The 12,532-nt window shown below is 51.0% G+C and overlaps 1 protein-coding gene across 1 annotated transcript; it reads left to right on the forward strand.

Moving 5' to 3' along the window:
• Positions 1-832: 832 nt before the first annotated feature.
• LOC141927821 (nuclear pore glycoprotein p62-like) lies at positions 833-10,867 on the forward strand. Its single transcript, XM_074835113.1, has 12 exons — positions 833-1,189; positions 1,693-2,081; positions 2,620-2,730; positions 3,180-3,308; positions 4,686-4,781; positions 5,809-5,920; positions 6,068-6,212; positions 6,441-6,490; positions 6,613-6,747; positions 7,352-7,463; positions 8,333-8,399; positions 10,647-10,867. Exons 1-12 carry the CDS (start codon positions 909-911, stop codon positions 10,736-10,738), a joined length of 1,719 nt encoding a protein of 572 aa, XP_074691214.1. The 5' UTR covers positions 833-908; the 3' UTR covers positions 10,739-10,867.
• Positions 10,868-12,532: the final 1,665 nt, after the last annotated feature.

The following is a 12,532-nucleotide window of genomic DNA, read 5'->3' on the forward strand; positions in this document are numbered from 1 at the left end:
TGGCATTTCGGTGAACTTGCTGAGGGTGCCTCGATCCCACTGTCCATGTCCCCAACAGAGATGTTAAACAGCGCCAGTAACACCGACCCCTGAGGACACCACTCGTCACTGCTCTCCACTGGGACATGGAGCTGTTGATCTCAGCACTTTGAGCGAGACCATCCAGCCAATTCCTTATCCACCGAGTGATCCATCTATCAAATCCACGTCTCTCCAGTTTAGAGACAAGGATGTCGTGTGGGACAGTGTCAAATGCTTTGCACAAGTCCAGGTAGATGACATCAGCTGCTCTCCCTTTATCCACCAGTGCTGTAACCCCATTGTAGAAGGCCACCAAATTCATCAGGCATGATTTGCCTTTAGTGAAGCCGTGTTGGCTGTCACCAATCAGCTTATTTTCCATGTGCCCCAGCATATTTTCCAGAAGGATCTGCTCCTGGCATGATCTTGCTGGGCACAGTGGTGAGGCTGACTGGCCTGTACTTCCCCGGGTCCTCCTTTTTTCTCTTTTTAAAAATGGGGGTTATGTTTCCACTTTTCCAGTCACCAGGAGCTTCACCAGACTGCCACGCCTTCTCAAACATGATGGGCACCGGCTGAGCCACTTCACCGCCCAGAGGCCGCGGTGCCGCTGCAGGGCTTACCGCTGCTCGCCGCCCGCCGCCACCGGCCGCGTCCCCCACCACCACAGCGACAGTGCCACCGCCCCGCCCCGCCGAACGGCGCCAGCCAATCCGGACTGTTCGCCCACGAGCGGCGGCGGCGCCAGCCAATAGGGGGGAGGGCGGGAAGAGGCTGCCGGCGGCTGGGGGCGGGGCGAGGGGCGGGCGCGGAGCGGAGCGGAGCGGCGGTACCGTGCGTCATCCCGGCGTCGGTAGCTGTTCGTCTGCCAGCGGGCCGCGGCCGCCATGAACCAGTTCAACTTCGGGTCGGGCGCGGCGGGAGGCGGCTTCGCTTTGGGCACGCCGAAGACGGCCGCCACGACGGCCACGACCGGCTTCTCCTTCTCCACGCCGGCCGCCTCGGGGGCCTTCAGCTTCGGGAGCGCGGCCCAGGCGCCCGCCAGCAGCCAGCCCGCCGGGCTCTTCTCCTTCAGCAGGCCGGGCGCTGCCGCGCCGCCCGCCAGCTTCAGCTTCGGGACGCCGGCGCCGGCCCCCGCGGCGCCGGCAGCGAACGTGTTCCCGCTGGGGTGAGGGGCGCGGGGGGCGGCCGGGGTCGGGGGCCTTGTGAGCGGCCCTGGCCGCTGGGCAGCGGGCGGGCGGCGGCGTCCTTGCCGCTTTGGAAGCCTCTGGCGGCGTTCTCGGGGGAGGGGAACCGGTTGCTGTTGCGCCTTCGAACGCCCACGGCCCTCGAGCACGTTCGGGAGCGCGTCCGGCGAGACCCGATCTTTGTCAGGGCCGGCTTTATCGCATGGGTGTTCAGAGTAAGGTGTTGGCGCGCCGGTCTGTGATTCTGTGACTCTGAGTGCCTTCTGGGGCCTGGGTGGGTGGGGGTAATTGAGGGGGAGTCGGTACAAAGAGACTTCACAGGGGATTGCAGGTCACAGGTGGTGTCAGAATTGAAAGATGAAGCTGATCGAGTGCACATCTCTTTGAAAGGTGTGTCTGCTGTCGGCACACGGTCTGTAAGAAAGTCGCCTCGGCGCTTGACTGGGTGTATGTCTCAAGCAGATGGTCTTCTTTTCTTCTCTAGGGCAAATGCTCCAAAAATAAACTTTGGAGGCAGTACTGCAACTCCAGCTACTGGAATCACAGGGGGCTTTGGATTTGGTAGCTCGGTACCAACCAGCACGCCCTCAAGTCAAGCAGCAGCCCCTTCTGGCTTTGTGTTTGGATCTGCTGGCGCCACCACCACCGCCGCCACCACCTCCCAGTCTGGGACAACTGGAAGCTTTACGTTCTCCAGCGCTACCACAACTCAGGCCGGAGCAGCCGGCTTCAGCGTCGGCGCTGCAGCTCCGTCAGCCGTGCCCGCAGGGTTGAGCTTCGGAACGGCCCCGGCAGCTGCTGCCACCACGGCTGCCACCTTAGGAGCTGCGACCCAGTCAGCAACGCCCTTCAGCCTCGGGGGGCAGCCCGCCGGTGAGTGCCGGGGCTCGGCAGCGGCAGTGAGGAGGGCTGGCGGCACGGAGGGCGAGTGGGGCTGGGCTGGAGGTTCTGCAGCCGCCGGCTTCTGCTGGTGCGAAATGAAGTGAATGGCTGGAATCGGTGGTTTCTGTCACGTGCTTGTCCAGGGTCTCTAGTGACGAGTAGCAATTGCTAATCAGCCTTTGGGTTTGGAGGCTGAAATAGTTTTGCCAGTGCGTGTAGAAGCGGAGAGTCCGGCACAAGTTCCGTTTGCAGCTTTTGATTTCCTTGTTGATGCCAGTGCAGGCCTCGGAGGGAAGGTCATCAGCTCTGGGGCGAGGGGGATGTTCGTCTGTGCTAGAATCATTCTTGAAAGTCTCTTTCCCTAAGAAGCTTCTTAGCCCGACTCGATTTCCTGTGTAACGCAAGAGTTTTTGTTACTTTGAATATTCATGTTTTCTTTTACTGCTTCTGACCTGACAGTTGCTGGGGTCAGTGGAAGCTACAGTGTCTCTGTAGTAAAAGTTTTGTCTTTTCCTTGTACTTGTTTCAGGTCTCAGCTTTGGGTCCCTGACTTCCACAGCAGCCACTAGTGCACCCATGGCAACGCTGACCACTAGTACCAGCCAGGGACCCGCTCTGTCCTTTGGAACCAAACTTGGAGGTAGGAGGTGATTGTAGCAAATAAGGACTTTGTGACTCCGCTTGTGACTTTGTGAATCTGCTTCTCCTTCTGGGATTAGTTTTCTAAACTGGAGTCTGGAAATGGGCGAGAAGTGTTTGTCACTGTGAATTTGCCATGGTGTCAGGATTCTGTGACAGTTCGTACAGCCACTGAACTTAGTATCCTGTGGTTTTTATTGCGTCCCACGTGCCAAATTCTGTTGTGTGCTTGTTGCTGGAGTGTAGCGGGAGGGTGCCACAAGTTCAAAGGATACCTTGGAAAAGAGGTAGATTTGAGGTAGAATAAGAGGAAGAATAATTAAGAATTCTGACATCCTTAGAAAATGGATGTAGGCCAATTTGTGTCGCGTTCTCAGCATGATTCTTCTGAAACGGGCGAGAGCTTGGTGTGGTCTGGTTGTACAAGACGGGCGCTTTTTCCCTTGGTAGTGACATCCACAGCTGCTACAACGGCCGCTACCACCACGACCTCCGTTCTGGGCTCAACGGGGCCGACGTTGTTCTCATCTATAGTGAGTTCTTCAGCACCGACATCGTCTACAGGCACGGGCCTCTCACGTAAGTCCCAGCGCACAGATTTTAGCTGTTGGGGGAATAAAAGAGCCGCGTGGTCGGTGCTGCCCGTCAGTAGCTGCAGCTGCTGGGGTAACGGGAGAATTCAAAGGCCAGCTCTTCCTGCTGTTTGCCACCTTCCTTCTTTGTGATTTGTGGCAAACTTTCTTCAGGTCTGAGGCTTGTGGAGGGTTTTGTGTAAACCAAAGTGCACTTTGGATTCAGAGTGGACAAGCAGCACGGGGCAGTTTTAGCTGTCAGAGAATTTTTTGTTTCCCTGTCTGGGTGGTATCGCCACAGCTGAGCTTTCCAGGGGTGTTTCAGCTGCTGTCTGCCAGAGCCCAGTGCCTTGAGTCTGGTTACCTCTGCCTCTTGCATTAGGTGTCCACCCTTCTTTAAGAGCAGTGTCCTGTGACAGTGGAGATGCAGCATGCTTAAAACAAAGGATTCACACAGCTGTATGTTTGCAAGTTCCTCTGGTAAAAACTGGCAAGTTTTCTCTTGCAAAATTCCTTTTATGGCAGGAAGTAGTGTCTGCTTTCTGATGGCGTTAAGGCAGTAGCCCAGGTTTGAAGACAGTCCTAAGAGCATTCCTTCTCAGCCTGCAGTGAGATGTTAACGCTTCAGCTTCCTTTGATTATGGAGACTAGTGACAGTAAATGTCAACGTTCACCAGAGCCAATACAACTGTTCCCTATGTGGTGTTGTCTTACACCTACCTCTGAAAATTTGGGCAGCTGCACCCAAACACCTTCCCAAGTTTTTATGTTAGGGCCACACTGATTACTTTTAACTAATCAGCTGCAATGTGTAGATGCCATATATAGCAGCCTAGCAACTTGTAGTTTTGGTGGCTCCCCAATGCTTGCATTGCTACTCTCGTTCCAGAGCTGACCTTAATCTCAGTGTTTGAGCTAAGGGGCATTCTCTGATTATCGGGGTGGTTTTGGATGGTAATAGGTGGGCTGTTTCCAGGCAACTGAGACGTGACCAGCGAGTTTCCTGCAGTCTGTGCAGTTGTGTTGCTTTAGCAAGGAAGACTGATGCAGGGGCTGCATTTCCTGCCTGCCAGTGCCCAGTACCCTTTGCTTATTTTAGCAGTGAAATGTTAGATACTGCAGGATAGGTAAAGAGAAGCGACGGTAGCTTGGCACCTGGGTCCGTAAAGCTTCCTGGAAGAATCGCAGAGCATTCTGGCTCCTTTATAGCTTCAGCCTGCCTTTTATTGTGTTGTGTCTGAGTGATCCTTCACCTAAACAGTGATCCTGGCTGATACAAATAAAGACCAGGTGGAGATGGGAGAGCAGGGAGGGTGGGGCTTTTCAAAGGGGCACAGTATTTGATGGGTTACACAGACTCTTCAATGCTGTCTTCTGTTTACAGTTGGTGCCCCTTCCACTGGGACAGCCAGTCTTGGAACGCTTGGGTTTGGCTTAAAGATTCCTGGAACGACAGCTGCCGCAACAAGCACTGCCACTAGTAAGAATTAGCTGTTCTTTGTCTGCTCCTCTTTTGCATCTCCCCAAACGCACATTCCGTATGACTTCTGAGAGCCTGTGCACAGCAAAGGGCCTCTGGGTGAAGGATCGCCCGTGGGCTTTGATGTTCTAGTCTGGAGCAAGTCGAGTAAATAGATGAGCTGCTCCTCCTCCAGCCTGCCTGTGTGGGTGCAGCATTGCTCCAAGAGGTGAGGGAGGGATGTCTGATGGGGGAGGGAGAGGCCAAAGACTTGCAGGGAGTGTTAGGGAGAGATGTTTTATGTCCCAGTTGTGCCCCTTTAATCTGTTTCTTCCATACTGGAAGTCTCAAAGGGTTGGATTTCATTATCTTCCCAAAAACCCAGATCAGAGATGGGTGCTGTATATCTAAGTGACAACCCTCATGTGAAGACCTGCAGTGGAATTTGCTGCTGCACAGCGTTGGGATTCAGGACTGAACATCCTTTTCTGGTTGCAGTTACCGTTCAGTTTTTAGTGTAATAACATGGATGCTGCTCGGCTCTCAGGGTCTTTGTAAAGCTTGTTTCTGGAGAGACTGTGAAGAATTTGAGCCCAGTGCCTGGCAGTGCCGTCTGACGGGCTGGCAGTACCATCCGACAGATGCTTTTAGCTCCGTGAAAACAGACGTTTCATCTTCTGCAAAGATGGAGGAGAGGAACTGGGTGTGCTGATAGTTATTAGGTCTAATATTAAAACCCGAGGAGATTGAGGGGAGTTTGGGCTCATGCTGTGTTTCTTTGAATAATGCCCAGTTAAGTGCAGGCTGACAGTTCCTCATTTTGCTCGAGCTCCTGGTCAGGCATGTATAGTCCACTCCTCCACTGTCAAGTCCACTGTCAAGATGTGCTTTGTTCCCTTCCTGACAGACGTGGGATTTGCTTTTTGTTTAAGGGACCTATTTGAGCTCATAGAGCACTGCGCTTAGAAGTGTATATTGGACCTGTTCTTCATTTGCTCGGCAGCAGATGTGTCCTCTTCCGTTGCTTGACTTGCATCTCTTCGTTCAGGCACTACTTCTGCTTCTGGCTTTGCTTTGAATCTTAAGCCATTAACTACAACTGGTGCCATTGGAGCTGGGACTTCTACAGCTGCCATCACCACCACCACCACAACCTCCAGGTGAGTGTTGTGTTACAGCTAATTCCTGACTGGGGCAAGAGGCAGTATTAGTGCTGGTGTCTGGCGGAGGGAGGGGAAATGAGTGTTGTCAGGTTGGTGTTTTGGTTATTGATCTTGTGTTCTGTACTGTCTCGTGCTTCCTCTCAGCACGCCTCCAGTCATGACTTATGCCCAGCTGGAGAGTTTGATAAACAAGTGGAGTCTGGAACTGGAAGACCAAGAGAAACACTTTCTGCATCAAGCTACACAAGTTAATGCCTGGGATCGGACGCTGATAGAGAATGGAGAGAAAGTAAGTGACATCCAGTGTAACCTGATTTTGCCTGCTTAGGTCCTTAAAGGCCTTTGGTGTTACAGAGGCAGCAAACATCTAGTGTGGATTAACATCTGGGGGCTTTTGAAAAACTCACTGGATGTCTGTTCTGGTCTGTAGGCATTGAAGCTTGGAAGTCTGCTCTGTGAGTTTACAGTATGATAAAAACTTCTGTGTTTTTATAATGTAGTTGTGTTCTATTTCCAGATTACTTCATTGCACAGAGAAGTAGAGAAAGTGAAGCTTGATCAGAAGAGGTACGGAACTATGAACTCTTGAGATGATCATGTTTCTTTTTTGCATCTTCTTGCATTGTGGTATGGCAGATCTAGAATGTAGATAACCTCTAAGTGGGGTAGTTACCATCTTCTCTTTCCAGACTGGATCAGGAACTAGACTTCATTCTGTCGCAGCAGAAGGAGCTTGAAGACTTGTTGACCCCTCTGGAGGAGTCTGTGAAGGAGCAGAGCGGGACTATCTACTTGCAGCACGCCGATGAAGAACGGGAGAGGACGTAAGACAGAAATCTGCTTTGAGCGTGTGATGAGCAGGCTAATGTGGTGATGGTCAGTCAGCAAGAAGTAGAGTTGGGATGCGTGACAAGATTGAACAGTCAGTGGCCTTTTTCAAATATGTAATCCTGATTTATGCATGGCAATGTAGTTTTTACGCATTAGAAACGGGAATTGCCTGGAATGAGCCTGGAAAGCTCTTTGGCTGTTGGTGTAATCAGCTGTCTGGGAAAAGGTTACTAATTTTGGCATAATCTCTAAAAAGGAGTAATTATCTAGTGATAGAAGCAATGAGAGGAGGATGTGCTATGTGTGGCTCAGGCATCCTTGTAAGCCTGAAGTGTTGGATGGTAGCAGGGACCTGGATGGGCTGGTTCCTTTGGTTGTGACAGAACTTCCAGAAAGGTCTCCACAGTATTGCTTGTCTGTCTCCGTGCATCTGTCAAGAGAGGAAGATTCTGTGTGACAGAATCCTCTCGTGCTGCTGCTCCCATGTATCTGCCGGCCTTGGCTGAACAGTGTGGCAGCTGATTCTGATCACCCAGAGTGGGAGTGACTGGGAGCAGGTCTTAAACATTCTGACCTTTGTTTCCGTGTGTGTTGCAGCTATAAACTGGCTGAAAACATAGATGCCCAGTTGAAGCGTATGGCACAAGATCTGAAGGACATCACTGAGCACTTGAATACATCAAGAGGCCCAGCTGACACGAGTGACCCGGTAAATCAAAGGTTTATTTTTTGCATGTTGGTAAAGAGACGAAGGATATTTAAACAGTTGTAACTCTTTGTCCACTCATGGATACCCCCCTGCCTGTGGTTTCAGCCTTGGAAGGGTGTTTTGTTTTGTCCTTGGGTTGGTTCTCTTCTGGTAAAACTTGCATTATAACACAGCACAAGCCGGCCTGACTCGGGTCCTTACTCTGCAGTTCTGTGAATAGTTTTCAGAGTATCTCATTCTGGCATGAACTGTGGTTATTGGCTTGTCTAATTTTTACCTAGATTACAACTTGTTTCTGAGACATTTCTTAACTTTGATCTGGCTGTGTGCTCCACTGCCTGCGTCTTTCTCATGGCAAACCTCAATTTTGTTCAGAATGCCCTCGAAGCTGCTGATTCTTGTATCTTGTACTACTTTTGTATCCCCATGAAAACAAGATCAGAATCACCAGCTCCTTCTCATATGTATTAAATTGATCTTGATACTCCTTAAGGCTTTACTGAGAAGCTTTTTTTCCCGTAAAAAGTTCCCTTCATATTGCAGACTGAGTTTTTTCCCATTCCATCTTACTGTTGCCCCCTCAAGCCTCAGGTGATTCCCGTGGTGGTGGTTCCTAGGTCTGAACTGGAATGAGCCGAAGCCACAGGCATATACTCTAAACCAGTCTGTTTCCCTGATGGGAAAGAGAAGCAAAGCAGCACAGTTGCTGCACAGACTCGCTGGGAAAGTGGCTGCTAGGATAGTGGAGCTGTGCGTACGAGAAATTTGATTGCATTGTGTTCCAAAGGCAGGGACGGGCAGGCTGTCTTTTACTGCTCTTAGTTTTGACGTAGCACAGCAAATGACTTGCACCTTCTCTTTCTGCTCAGCTTCAGCAGATCTGTAAAATTTTGAATGCGCACATGGATTCGTTGCAGTGGATTGACCAGAACTCAGGTGAGAGTCGTCTTGCAGCTGTTGGGGGAATGTAAACACAAAGCATGTAGCATGTGTGCATGTGCTTCTTGAACATGAATGAATTCCTGAAGATTCCTGAGGAGTCTTCTCCTTCTTGCTCTCAGTGACACTGTCCCTTCTGTGCTTGAATTCTGATGTGCATTAAGGCCCCTGCTGAGAAGTAATTCCTGGCAACTGCTGATGTTTTACAGAAAAGCACTGCTTGGCATGCATCAGCGTAAAGGGAAAACCTTATGTCAAGCTAAGGTTAAATATTTCCACTTCTCAAATGTTGAGGGGCTTTCCTTTGGAATAGGAAAATTGGTGAAGTGTGTGTGTGTAATATTATTATCCTCCTCCTCCCCACAATTGCAAGCAAAATCCAGGCAAAACCATGCCTGGTGTACTTGGGTGAAATCAGGCATAATGCTGTCCATGTGTAAATAGTGTTACTGGCTTAGGTCAGGATTGAATTTGGCTTTTTCTTCCAGAACATATATGTTACCTTCTGCATTCCAAACATGCCTTCATTGGGAAATCTGGTGCACCTCCTGTGGCATCAGAATTGTGACTTTGTAGAATGTGTGTGAAAACAGCAACTGGATTCCTTTACATTTTCCTAGAAAGGAGACCCATTTTTTCCCTCTGTCATTCAGAACCCAAGAAATTGTCTTCTCAGTTAATAACGATTCATTCTCTGTGCTGGGAAGTGTAGATCTAAAGAAACAGTTCATCTTCAGTTCACCTTCAAACAAGAAAGACGCAATAAGCCCAAGAAATTGCAGGTTCTCAAAAGGTTAATGTGTGTTTCTGTGGGGTTCTTAGCAAGGAGAAGAATTCCTGTTACTGTGTGCACTTAAGTGGTATGGTGGAAAAGGATGCAAGTTTGAAGTAAGCCTTTGCGTAGCCCTTGCCATTCGTGAATTGAGTAGGCCTGGGAAGGACACGTTCCTTAACAGTCTTTTTGTACATAAAAAACCCCAACCCAACCCACAAACCAGAACTAGGACATCTGTGCTTAGGTAACGTTACCAGTTTGGCTCCGTGGGGGACACATCCAGGACGGTTTGACAACAGCCGGTGATCTTTTCTCGGCACACTCAGACACGGTGGCTATTAACTCGTCTGACTTGTTAAACAGTCCTGTGCAAGTGTGGCACTTCATTCGAATTGCTGTTAACCCCACTGCCACAATTAAATGGCCTTGATGAACGTGGACGTGGGGTGGTGCTGCTTCCACGAGTGAAAGGAGTGTTTGGACAAAGCCTTGTTCTGACCTTCTGCCTCTTCCTGAGAGAAGCAGCCAGTCTCCTCTGTCCTAGTTACACCTGAATTCCAGGCTGAGCAGGAGAGATCTGGGAGGCAGGGAAGCAGACTGCCATTTTGTGCCATAATCGTTTTTGCATGGTGAAGTTTTGAAAAGTGGCAAACTGAAACGTGTTGCTTAATTTGTTACTGGGAGATGCTGGGATTGGCACGATGCACGAAATGGAACCGAACCTGGAATATCTCTCTCCAAGCCACGGGCCGACCTAATCCGTAGCCCTGTTGCATAGCTTCTGATAAGCTTTCATGGAATGATCTCAGAAACTGCTTTAGCCTGTGCCCAGATTGTTTGTGTGTTGCGATGCCTGATGCGTTTAAAGTTGACGATCAGTATTTCCTTACGTATTTCCAGTTCCGTGATCTGCAAATAACAGACGATCTGTGCTGTGGCTGCAAGTGCTCTGCAGCTCTTCTGTGCGATTGCACCGTCCTTTCTGTATTTACCGTTAAAAGCTTGTTATGGCTCTGTGATATCCTGCAAGAAAAGGTGTATGTATTTCTGTCCTCTTGTGTGCTTCACCTGTGATTTGCATAATTCAGAGCGAGTTGAGCAGGGGTGGGTAGGGGAAGCTGGTTTGCAGAGCAATTGCAGACCAGCTTGCAGTTCCTGTTCGGGGAGGGTTTGCTCTACTCTCGGATGCAGCGCCCTGGAACTACAGCAAACGGGCCTGGCAAGCAGCGTCCACAGCGTGTCCCAGGACCCCTCCGATTCCGCCTGCCGGTCCCGGAATGCCTCAGAATACTTCTTAGACGGTCGTCTTTGCCTTGGAGGGTTAGCAGTGCTCTGTGTTGGGTGGCCCTCCTCCTTTGTGCACTGTCACATCTGAGTGACTGTCAGAATGTTTTTCTGTCTCCTTCTGTGGGCGGAACTGTGCAGGGTTGTGTGTTCGGGTGACTGTTAACGGCTTGTTTCTCCCACAGCCGTGTTGCAGAGGAAGGTGGAAGAGGTGACAAAGGTTTGCGAGAGCCGCCGCAAGGAGCAGGAGCGCAGCTTTCGGATCACGTTTGATTGAATGGCTCTAAGTTTAAAGGATTAACCTGTGGTCTCAACAGAAAAGAGGTTTTTGGGGACCTAGATCTCATGTTCTGGTTTGGGCTTGTTTCCTTTCTTGCAATAAAATTTGTTGTTTGTTCCAAAGGCAGTCTTTGCAGTGTCTGGCTGGCATTCACCCCGTCCCGTCTGAGAGGGGCATGAAGTTCACAGAATCACAGAATCGTCTAGGTTGGAAAAGACCTGGAAGATCATCCAGTCCAACCATTAGCGTAACATTGACAGTTCTCAACTCCACCAGATCCCTCAGCGCTGGGTCAACCCGACTCTTCAACCCCTCCAGGGATGGGGACTCCCCCCCTGCCCTGGGCAGCCCATTCCAACGCCCAACAGCCCCTTCTGCAAAGAAATCCTTCCTAAGAGCCAGTCTGACCCTGCCCTGGCGCAGCTTGAGGCCATTCCTTCTTGTCCTATCACTTATTACTTAGCTCAAGAGACTCATCCCCCCTCTCTGCACCCTCCTTTCAGGGAGTTGCAGAGGGCCATGAGATCTCCCCTCAGCCTCCTCTTCTCCAGACTAAACCCCCCCAGTTCCCTCAGCCGCTCCCCATCAGACCTGTGCTCCAGACCCTGCACCAGCTCCGTTGCCCTTCTCTGGACACGCTCGAGTCATTCAATGGCCTTTTTGGAGTGAGGGGCCCAAAACTGAACCCACTCATCGAGGTGCGGCCTCACCAGTGCCGAGTACGGGGGCAAGATCCCTTCCCTGTCCCTGCTGGCCATGCTAGTGCTGATACAAGCCAGGATACCATTGGCCTTCTTGGCCACCTGGGCACACTGCTGGCTCCTGTTCAGCCGGCTGTCAATCAACCCCCCCAGGTCCCTCTCTGACTGGCAGCTCTCCAGCCACTCCTCCCCAAGCCTGTAGTGCTGCTGGGGGTTGTTGTGGCCCAAGTGCAGCACCCGGCATTTGGCCTTAGTGAAGCTCATACAGTTGGGCTCAGCCCATCGCTCCAGCCTGTCCAGATCTCTCTGCAGAGCCTCCCTACCCTCGAGCAGATCAACACTCCCACCCAACTTGGTGTCATCTGCAAACTTACTGAGGGTGCACTCGATCCCCTCATCTAGATCATCAATAAAGATGTTAAACAGGAGTGGCCCCAAAACCGAGCCCTGGGGGACACCACTCGTGACCGGCCGCCAACCGGATTTAACTCCGTTCACCACAACTCTTTGGGCCCGGCCATCCAGCCGGTTTTTTACCCAGCAGAGCGTGCGATCATCCAAGCCTCGAGCAAGCCAGTTTTGCCGGGAGAATGCTGTGGGAAACGGTGTCAAAGGCCTTACTGAAGTCAAGGTAAACTACATACACAGCCTTTCCCTCATCCAATAAGCGGGTCACCCTGTCGTAGTTTGTGCAGAAAGCGTGTGCTCTGTGTCTCTGTTGTTTATAACTGCATGCAGACTGGTGAGATGCACAAACGCTGCCCTTGAGGGATGCAGGCAGCGTGTGCCTCCACGGCTGAGCTCTCCAGTACTTCAGCATAACTTGAATATGTTCGGTCGGGACTTGCTCAGCTTTTCTGCAGGTCCGTGCAGAGATGGTTTAATGAAGAGGTCTCCTCAGAAGGAGCTGCAGCAGTCTGAGAGACTCAAGTTCCTCCTGTTGCCAGCTGGAGTTTGTGTTTCAGTTAGGTATGCTTCCACCTCTGAGAGCGGGCCTTGTTCTCTGTACTTTTGGCAATAAAGTCCTTGTGCTGGTACCTGTAAGCACAATTTCTGCGCAATTAAAGATGATTCGATGTGCCAGTAGAAG

The sequence above is a fragment of the Strix aluco genome, chromosome 10 (genome assembly GCF_031877795.1).
Source record: "Strix aluco isolate bStrAlu1 chromosome 10, bStrAlu1.hap1, whole genome shotgun sequence".
Taxonomy (NCBI): Eukaryota; Metazoa; Chordata; class Aves; order Strigiformes; family Strigidae; genus Strix; species Strix aluco.

Excerpts from the sequence above, each read along its gene's own strand:
- LOC141927821 (XM_074835113.1), top strand. The coding sequence starts at position 909 with ATGAACCAGTTCAACTTCGGGTCGGGCGCGGCGGGAGGCGGCTTCGCT. Across the intron at positions 3,309-4,685 it reads TACAGGCACGGGCCTCTCAC|TTGGTGCCCCTTCCACTGGG; the intron begins GTAAGTCCCAGC and ends TTCTGTTTACAG. Across the intron at positions 6,748-7,351 it reads GATGAAGAACGGGAGAGGAC|CTATAAACTGGCTGAAAACA; the intron begins GTAAGACAGAAA and ends TGTGTGTTGCAG.